Source organism: Humulus lupulus, chromosome 3, assembly GCF_963169125.1.
Source record: "Humulus lupulus chromosome 3, drHumLupu1.1, whole genome shotgun sequence".
Taxonomy (NCBI): Eukaryota; Viridiplantae; Streptophyta; class Magnoliopsida; order Rosales; family Cannabaceae; genus Humulus; species Humulus lupulus.
Genome location: NC_084795.1, coordinates 98,100,602 through 98,110,340, shown reverse-complemented (window position 1 = coordinate 98,110,340; position 9,739 = coordinate 98,100,602). Strand labels below are relative to the sequence as shown.

The 9,739-nt window shown below is 40.3% G+C and overlaps 1 protein-coding gene and 1 non-coding gene across 2 annotated transcripts; one reads left to right on the top strand and one right to left on the bottom strand.

Moving 5' to 3' along the window:
- Positions 1–1,066: 1,066 nt before the first annotated feature.
- LOC133828091 (small nucleolar RNA R71) lies at positions 1,067–1,173 on the bottom strand. Its single transcript, XR_009890733.1, has one exon. It is a non-coding gene; the product is annotated as a small nucleolar RNA R71 (small nucleolar RNA).
- A 1,084-nt stretch (positions 1,174–2,257) lies between these two features.
- On the top strand, positions 2,258–3,250 carry LOC133824751 (uncharacterized). The gene has a single exon (XM_062257726.1). It carries the CDS (start codon positions 2,258–2,260, stop codon positions 3,248–3,250), a length of 993 nt encoding a protein of 330 aa, XP_062113710.1.
- Positions 3,251–9,739: the final 6,489 nt, after the last annotated feature.

Genomic DNA, 9,739 nt, shown 5'->3' with positions numbered 1-9,739 from the left:
GAATTAAGTGGTAGAACTGAATTGGTGAGTTTTGGAAAAACCTCACGAGCATATTATGAATTATGTTAACACTGTGTGATTTTGCTGAGCGAAATGTTGTAACAACTGGGCAGATTCAGCATAGGGGGGATTAGTTATTCAAGTCCATTTTCACATATACAACTTTTCTTGCAATTATTTTTCCAGCAATAGTAGCTACATTTTAAGCAAGTTTATTTACAGTCCTTTTAAATTAGATTCACTACTCAATAAATCTCATATTTTCCATTTATTTTAAGTTGTAATTAGTTTGTTATAAATTGTATTTTGTTTGCAATCCCTGTGGAGACGATCTTACTTATCATTGTATTACTTGTGTGACTGCGTATACTTTCGTATATTAATTTCCACAACAAGTTTTTGGCGCCGTTGTCGGGGATCGAAATTAAAATTGTGTAATATCAACTATTTTGCAATTTATTCTGTTTGTTTGGTTCTAATTCTGCTTGTTTGGGCTGTGTGTTTTTCAGGATTAATCTAGTGCATGAACGAACAAGAAGAATTTGAACTTGCTCTTATTGACCCCGAAATTGAACGTACTTTTAGACGAAGGATAAAGGCACAAAAGGCTAAAAGCTGCTGTAACATGGCTGAAAATGTTGGAGAAGCAGGGGGTGCGTATAACATGGCTAATCCTATTGCCTTGGCGGATGATAGAGCCAGAGCAATAAGGGAATACGCTGCCCCTATGTTCAACGAGCTCAATCTGGGCATTGTGAGGCCCGAAATTCAAGCACCTCAGTTTGAGCTCAAACCTGTCATGTTCCAAACGCTCCAAACAGTTGGTCAATTTAGTGGGTTGCCAACGGAAGATCCTCATCTCCATATTCGCTCATTTTTGGAGGTGAGTGATTCTTTCAAGCTACAAGGAGTAAGTGAGGAGGCACTAAGATTGAAGTTGTTCCCATTCTCTTTAAGGGATCGAGCTCGATCATGGCTCAATACCCTTCCTCCTGATTCGGTGACAAATTGGAACGACTTGGCTGAAAAACTCTTACGAAAGTACTTTCCTCCAATAAGAAATGCAAAGTTTCGAAGCGAGATCATGTCTTTTCAACAAATGGAAGATGAGTCTACTAGTGATGCTTGGGAAAGATTCAAGGAGCTATTGAGAAAGTGTCCTCACCATGGTATCTCTCATTGCATACAACTCGAGACATTTTACAATGGTCTCAATGCAGCCTCTCGGATGGTTTTAGATGCTTCAGCAAATGGAGCCATTCTTTCTAAGTCTTATAATGAAGCTTTTGAGATTTTGGAAAGAATAGCAAGCAACAACTACCAATGGTCGAATACTAGAGCTCCTACAAGCTGAAAAGTAGCGGGTGTTCTTGAAGTAGATGCTCTAACCGCTCAAATGGCCTCAATGACCAACATTTTAAAGAACATGAGTATGGGAGGAAATGTACAGCCAGCTGCTACCATTCAAAGTGTAGAAGTATCATGTGTGTATTGTGGGGACGGGCATACTTTTGAGAATTGCCCTTCAAATCCAGCTTCGGTCTTCTATGTGGGTAATCAAAACTCCAACCGCAACAACAGCCCATATTCTAACACTTACAATCTAGCATGGAGGCATCATCCAAATCTATCATTGGGGGGGGGGGGGGGTCAAGGAGCAAGTTCAAGTGGAGCACCAACACAAGGAAAACAGTCATATCCACCGGGATTTTCTCAACAACCAAGACCTCAACAACCACACCAACCTCAAGGCTCTCAAACAAGTTCTTTGGAGAATTTAATGAGAGATTATATGGCCAAGAATGATGCTGTAATTCAAAGCCAGGCAGCTTCTCTTCGAAATTTGGAAATTCAATTGCGGCATTTAGCTAATGACTTGAAAAATCGACCCCAAGGTTCTTTGCCAAGTGACACTGAGAATCTAAGGAGGGATGGCAAAGAACAATGCAAGGCAATCAATCTACGGAGTGGGAAAAATCTGGAAGTGAATGAGGAGAAAAAAAAGGGTAGCAAGGAGCCCACTTCAATCCAAACCGAAGGGGAAACGAGTAAAAATCCAGCAAGTGCAGCTGCTGAATTATCCCTAGTTGATACAGCATCAGGTCAGCATTCTACTGCAGAAAAGACTTTACACAAGCCACTTCCGCCATTTCCTCAACGATTCAAAAAATAGCAGCAAGATGGCCAATTCAGGAAGTTTCTGGATGTTTTGAAGCAGCTCCATATCAACATTCCCTTGGTGGAAGCTTTGGAGCAAATGCCTAATTATGTTAAGTTTTTTAAAGACATTTTGACAAGAAAGAGGAGGCTTGGTGAGTTTGAAACAATTGCTTTGATGGAGGGTTGTAGTGCAATGTTAAAAAGCAAGATTCCTCCTAAATTGAAAGATCCGGGCAGCTTTACAATTCCATGTTCAATTGGTGGAAGAGATGTGGGAAGAGCTCTATGTGACTTAGATGCTAGTATTAATCTAATGCCTATGTCAATTTTCAAAAAGCTAGGCATTGGGGAAGCTAGACCAACCACAGTTACTTTGCAATTGGCAGACTGTTCTATGGCTCATCCGAAAGGAAAAATTGAAGATGTTCTAGTGCAAGTTGACAAGTTCATATTTCCGGCCGACTTCATTATTCTTGATTATGAAGCGGATAGAGATGTACCAATCATTTTGGGGAGGCCATTTCTTGCTACCAGGAGCACTTTGATTGATGTGCAAAATGGAGAACTTACCATGAGGGTGAATGATCAACAAGTGACCTTTAGTGTTTTCAAAGCCATGAAGTTTCCGGATGACATCGAAGAATGCTCTAGATTGAGTGTAATTGAGACACTTATGGCTGAAACTTTTCATAAGGAAATTCGCAAGGCTGATTTGGGGGTGAATACCTTTGAAGATGATGAAGAATTTAGCAAAGAGGAGGAGTCCCAAGTCACATGGGTAGAGTCCAGCAAACCAGCCATGAAATTTAGCAAACCTTATGAGTCTCTACACCTATCGGAAGGGAATTTCAAGCCTCCAAAGCCTTCCATTCAAGAACCACCAAAGCTAGAGTTGAAACCTTTGCCGAGCCACTTAAAATATGCTTACTTGGGGGATAATGAAACGCTGCCAGTCATTATTTCAGCATTGTTGGGAGCTGAAGCTGAAAGTTTGTTGCTAAAGGTGTTGAAAGAGCATAAGAAAGCAATTGGTTGGACTATGGCTGACATAAAGGCATTAGCCCGACATTTTGTATGCACAAAATACTGATGGAAGCTAGCTGTAATAACTCTATTGAGCAGCAGCGAAGGTTGAATCCCATCATGAAGGAAGTAGTTCAGAAAGAAGTGATTAAGTGGCTGGATTATGGAATTGTGTACCCGATTTCAAACAGTTCATGGGTCAGCCTGGTTCAATGTGTCCCTAAAAAGGGAGGAGTTACAGTGGTGACTAATGACAACAATGAATTGATTCCCACAAGAACGGTCTCTGGTTGGCGAGTTTGCATGGATTATAGGAAGCTGAATAAAGCCACTCGGAAGGACCATTTTCCGCTGCCATTTATTGACCAAATGTTGGATCAGTTGGCGGGAAAAGAATTTTACTGTTTTCTTGACGGATATTCAGGTTATAATCAAATCTATATTGTGCCGGAAGACCAAGAAAAGACAACATTCACTTGTCCCTATGACACCTTTGCCTTTAGAAGGACGCCGTTTGGCTTATGCAATGCTCCCGCCACGTTCCAAAGGTGTATGATGGCGATTTTTTCAGACATGGCAGAAAACATTCGTGAAATCTTCATGGATGACTTCTCGGTATTTAGGGAGTCTTTTGACAGTTGTTTGGCTAACTTGGAGCGAGTTTTAGCAAGATGTGAGGAAACAAACTTGGTTCTCGATTGGGAGAAATGCCATTTTATGGTGAAGGAGGGTATTGTTTTGGGCCATAAAGTCTCTCATAAGGGTATTGAAGTGGACAAGGCAAAGCTGGAAGTGATTGAGAAATTGCCACCACCTACAACCATCAAAGGAATTAGAAGTTTCTTGGGGCATGCGGGGTTCTATAGAAGGTTCATTAAGGACTTTTTGAAGATCTCAAAACCCCTTTGTTCATTGCTGGAACAAAACCGACAGTTTGAATTTACTAAAGAATGTCATGATGCATTTTTTACTTTGAAAAAGGCGTTAATTACTGCTTCAGTCATTGTTGCTCCAGATTGGTCTTTGCCCTTTGAGTTAATGTGCGACGCTAGTGATTTTGCCATTGGTACAGTACTTGGGCAGCGAAGAGAGAAGATTTTTCACTCCATTTATTATGCAAGCAAGACACTAGTTGATGCTCAAATCCATTACTCAACCACCCAGAAGGAGTTGCTGGCTGTGGTGTTTGCCTTTGACAAATTCAGGTCTTATCTTGTGGGAACAAAGGAGATTGTTTACATCGATCATTCAGCAATCAAGTACCTAATTGCCAAGAAAGATGCCAAGCCAAGACTTATTCATTGGGTTCTTCTTCTTCAAGAATTTGACTTAGAAATTCGAGATAGAAAAGGAACGGAAAACCAAGTGGCTGATCACTTATCTCGGCTTGAAGCAGGTGGTGACAAGAAAGATGATATGCAAATTCAAGAAACATTTTCGGATGATAAGCTGCTGGTTGTAACTCAAGAGACCGCTCCATGGTATGCCGATGTTGTTAATTACTTGGTGAGCGGATTGCAGCCTCCTAATTTTACTAGACAGCAACTTAAAAAGTTCTTCCATGAAGTGAGATTCTACTATTGGGATGAGCCTTACTTGTACAGGCAGAGTGCAGATCGAATTATGCCGCATTGCGTGCTGGAAGAGGAAGTTTCAAGCATCCTAGAACACTGTCATTCATCTCCCTATGGTGGACACTTTGGTGGTCAAAGAACAGCCGCTAAAGTCTTTCAATCGGGGTATTATTGGCCTTCTATTTTCAAGGATGCTCATGACTTTGCAAGAAGGTGTGATCGTTGCCAAAGAGTTGGCAACATTTCAGCAAGGAACGAAATGCCATTGAATTGCATCCTTGAAGTAGAACTTTTGATGTTTGGGGAATCGATTTCATGGGGCCATTTCCACCATCTTATGGAAATCTCTACATTTTGTTGGCGGTGGATTATGTCTCTAAATGGGTTGAAGCAGTAGCAAGTCCTACTAATGACTCTAAGGTGGTGTTGAAGTTTCTCCAAAAGCAAGTGTTCACTCGTTTTGGAACCCCTCGAGCATTGATAAGTGATGAAGGTACTCACTTTGTAAACAAGATCCTAGCTGCCTTGTTGGCCAAGTACAATTTTAAACACAAGATTGCTACTGTCTATCATCCTCAAACCAATGGTCAAGCTGAGCTTTCTAACCGAGAGATCAAGGGTGTACTCAAAAAAGTTGTCAATCCTAATCGTAAGGATTGGTCTCAAAGGTTGGATGACTCTCTTTGGGCTTATCGTACAGCATATGAAACACCTTTGGGCATGTCCCCGTATCGATTGGTGTATGGGAAGGCTTGCCATTTTCCGGTGGAGCTGGAACATAGAGCTTTTTGGGCCATAAAGAAGCTGAATTTTGATCTCCATGCTGCTGGAGAGGCCCGAATGGTGCAACTAAATGAGCTTGAAGAGATGAGGTTTTTCTCCTAAGAAAATGCTAATCTGTACAAGGAGAAAACCAAAAGATGGCATGACAAAAGAATCCAACATAGAGTGTTTGAGGAAGGACAACAAGTTCTGCTCTATAACTCGAGGCTGAAGTTGTTTCCTGGGAAGTTAAAGTCTCGATGGTCGGGACCATTCACTATCGTCAAAGTTTACCCTCACGGAGCTGTTGATGTCAAAGAAGATTAGTCCGGGAGGGTATTTAAAGTGAATGGGCAGCGACTAAAGCACTACTTTGGAGGGGAGGTCGATCGAGCAATGACCTCTATCACATTGAAAGAGGCTTGAGGAAGAAGGACTACGGGTTGCAATGTACTCATTCCATCACATTTGGGCAACCCGGGAGTAGAAAGAACCAGTTGTAACTATGTAAATATATTATATGTAATTAAGTTTGGGGTGTACCACCCCTTGTTAAAATAAAACAAAAAAAGGAAGAAAGAAAGAAAAAAAAAAAGAAAAACAAAAAATATAGATATATATATAAATACATATACTTGTGTTTTCTGGAGGTTACTAAGTGTGTTTGTTGGTGTTTGTAATGATTTATTGCAGGTGGAAGAAAGGAGACTGTATTATGGGAAGCTTTGCAAGTGTGGTGAAAAAGCAGGAAATTTTTCAATAACTGGAAGCCCCAGTTGTTATAGCAAAAGTTGCAGCATTTTGGAGCAGAGACACAGACGAAAATGCTATGCTGAGGACTTTGCTATAACAGCTGGGAGTATACCTGACTCCCAGTAAAAAAATTTCAGAAAACCCTATTCTTATAATCCTTAAGCCTATTTTTTTATCTCTAACCCTTAAAACAAAAGCCTAACCCTAGCCGCACCATTAAACCCCAAAACCACCATTTCTCTTCATCTTGCCATCTCCGTTTCCCCAGCCGCGCCACCAACTTCGAATTTCAAGCTAGCCGAGCCTCCCATCAGTGCCAATATCATCGACACCACCACATTCATCATCACCACCGTCCTTCTCCGACTTCTCCAAGCCCAGCCGAGCCACCATTGTCATTTCTTCTTCTTTGAAAAATGCCTAAAATAAAAAAATGTGCCCACAAGCCCAAGCGGAAGAATTTTGATGAGGTGAAAAAGTTTGCAACAAAGGAAGCAGAGGAAAAATATAAAAAGTTCATTCATCGCAAGGAGTTCTACGTTGAGCGGGGTATGATGGCAAAAGAAACTGAGTTTGGAGATATACCACAATGGCTAATCGACACCATCAACAAGAGGAAGTGGAAATATCTGTGCTTACCACCTGAACCCTCAGTCCCTGAATTGGTAAAAGAATTCTATTCCAATTTCTTTGACAAAGAATATCCAACTGAACTCGTAGTGCGTGAAGTGGAAGTTTCGTTCTCTGCCGAGGAAATAAACGACATCTTTCTACTGGAAGAAGTGCCCTGCGAGTTTTCGAAGGTTCACAAAAAGCTGAGTGATGAGCTAATGACGGATATCATACCCGATCTTGCAAAACCAGAGGCTGAATGGAGTATAGATGCAAATGGAGCTTCTCATTTCAAAAGGACCAAACTGCAACATGACAATAAATGTCTCTATAGCTTCATCCAAACCAGTCTGTTGCCAACGTCTCATGACTCAACGGTGAGCAGAGAAAGAATGTGGATGCTTTATTGCATCATGAAGGGAATGAAGATAGACGTTGGAAGAGTAATAGCCAAAGAAATTTGTGACTGTGCACACCGAGAAAAAGGGAAACTCTTCTTCCCTTCTTTAATCACAACGTTGTGTCGAGGTGCCGGTGTAACCATTTGGCCAGAAGAGGGCACGGTCCCATTGAAAGGCCTCATTAGCTTCGGGCCTACTCGCGCCCCGAAAAGCACCACCGCAGCCGCCTCCACTTCGAGTGACCCGTTTATGGAGAGGCTGGCCAAGCAAGAAGCTATGCAACATAAAATGTTTCAGTGGCAGTCACAGATGTTTGAGCGACTGCAGGCTCATTGGAGTTATGAGCAGGAGCGGGATGAAGCAATGAAGAGTGTTCTGCAAAAGGCTCTACCCAAATCTGGTCCTCAATTCCCAGTTTTCCCGGAGCACATTTTGGAGCCTTGGAATGGCGTTATTGAAGAAGCAAAGGATTCCCATGGCGAGGAGTCTGAGTAAAGAGGGGGTTTTCTTTCATTATTTTACTTTATTTTCTTATTAATTGTCTGTTTGTGTTTTTTAATTCTGTGTTGTTAGTTTGTGTGTTTAGGACATGTTACTTGTAGTTGTGTGACCTGTGTTTGTGTTTGTTTTGTAACTGAGAGGTATTATTTTGTTTAGGCTAGTTTAGCGTAGTGCTCGATGATGAAAGCATCCATTCTCATCCATATGTGATATGCCCTGAATTTGTGTGTTAAAATTACGAGTCTAAGTGCTATTATTGTCCAAATGCTAGGCTAGGAGTAATTCTTTCAATAGAAGTGTGCTTTTTCTATCCCACAGTATTTTGAATTTTTAGAATGACTAACACCTTGAGAGAGTTTAAGCTTCTATAATTGGTTGGTGTAACCCTTGAGGCAAAATCCTAGCTAGCTTTACAACTTAGAAATGATCTAGGCCATCCTTGGACGATTGAGCCTTTCAAGCTAACCCGATAAATATTAATTGTCTTTAGTCACCCCTATTTTAGCCGATTTGCCTAATTTTTCATAACACCCATTAATTTTTAATATACCCCCATACCCATAATTTTCATTCTTCATTACCCGAACTTAATTGCTGAAATTTATCAAGGACAAGTTCTATACGGTTGGTTAGGTGAGTGGGTTAGCCTTTGGCAATGTGGTGAGCTATTCCTAGTTTTATTTGTATAGACACATTGGGGACAATGATGGGATTTAAGTTTGGGGTGTGTGGAAATAAGCTCACATTAAACTATTCATTAATTCTCTTGCTGTGTATATGTATAAACATATAGTTCTTTACTGTTACTGTTGCAAAGTTCAGTAGAAAAAAAATAATAATGAGAAAACATATATATAAGAGAGAAAGGGGCAGTCGTAAAACCTAAGTTTGGGGTGTACCACCCCCTATACAAGAAATATATTGGCCTTCTTTCTCATTATCTAGTCAGTTTTGGAAATGAAAGTAGCAAGAGAATTGAGCTGTGTCAACTTCATTATTGTGGGTTAAGAGTGGAATCTTGGGTGAGCACTTGAGAGAGAAAGAAAAGTCCTTGATAAATTGAGGTGGTTAGGTTGTAAGCCTTAGAGATATTACTTTTCATCCTTCCCTAGCCGAAGCCTCACATTACAAGCTTAATAAAGTCCTTTTGATCTAGGTTGTAAAGCTAGACTATATTAGTGGAGAGGGTTGCACTAATTCAACTTATGGAAGCAAACTTTTTAAACTCGAGGATCGAGGGTAGTTATTATAGGAATTCAAGGTGTTGGTGGGAAGCATTTGCACACTCTAGTGATTGAGTTACTCTTGGTAAGCATTAAGGACAAAAATAGCATGCAAAACTTGATTGAAACACATAGGTTCAAGGCATATTCACTACCATCATTGCAATTTCAATTCCATATAATTCTGAGAGCATTTTCTTCACTAAGCTAAGTCTGAATGAGTAGTATCTTCTCTGTTGCAAGTGTTGTGTTGTTGCTGTCTTGTTTGTTTTTACTGTCTTTGTTAGTTCTGTTTTTCATTACTCGGGGACGAGCAATAATTTAAGTTTGGGGTGTGATAAATCTATGGTATAGAGTTATTTTTATTGGCTTTAAACTTGATTTATCATAAAAAGAGTAGTGAAAGTGTGTTGTTTGTTAAGTTTGTTTAGTTTTTTTTCTTCATATTCTATTTAGTATGCTAGCTTTTGAGTCTTGTAAATTGTTAGCTTTTAGTTGTAATTATTTAATTAAATTTGTTCTGGTTGTTGTTTAGGAAAGAAAAATTAAAGTGCCAAGGGAAAGAAAATGATGCAAGGCCAAAGTGAGCAGTAAAGCTGAAGCTGTTGACGAGTTGCTGAAGAACAAATTGCTACAGCAATTCTGGGAATACTGAGCAGTGGCATGGACCAAATAACAACAGGAATTTCTTTATCCAAGTCAGCGTACAGGTGGCAATCACTTAAAAACA

Coding starts and splice junctions, on each gene's coding strand:
- LOC133824751 (XM_062257726.1), top strand. CDS start 2,258: ATGCCTAATTATGTTAAGTTTTTTAAAGACATTTTGACAAGAAAGAGG.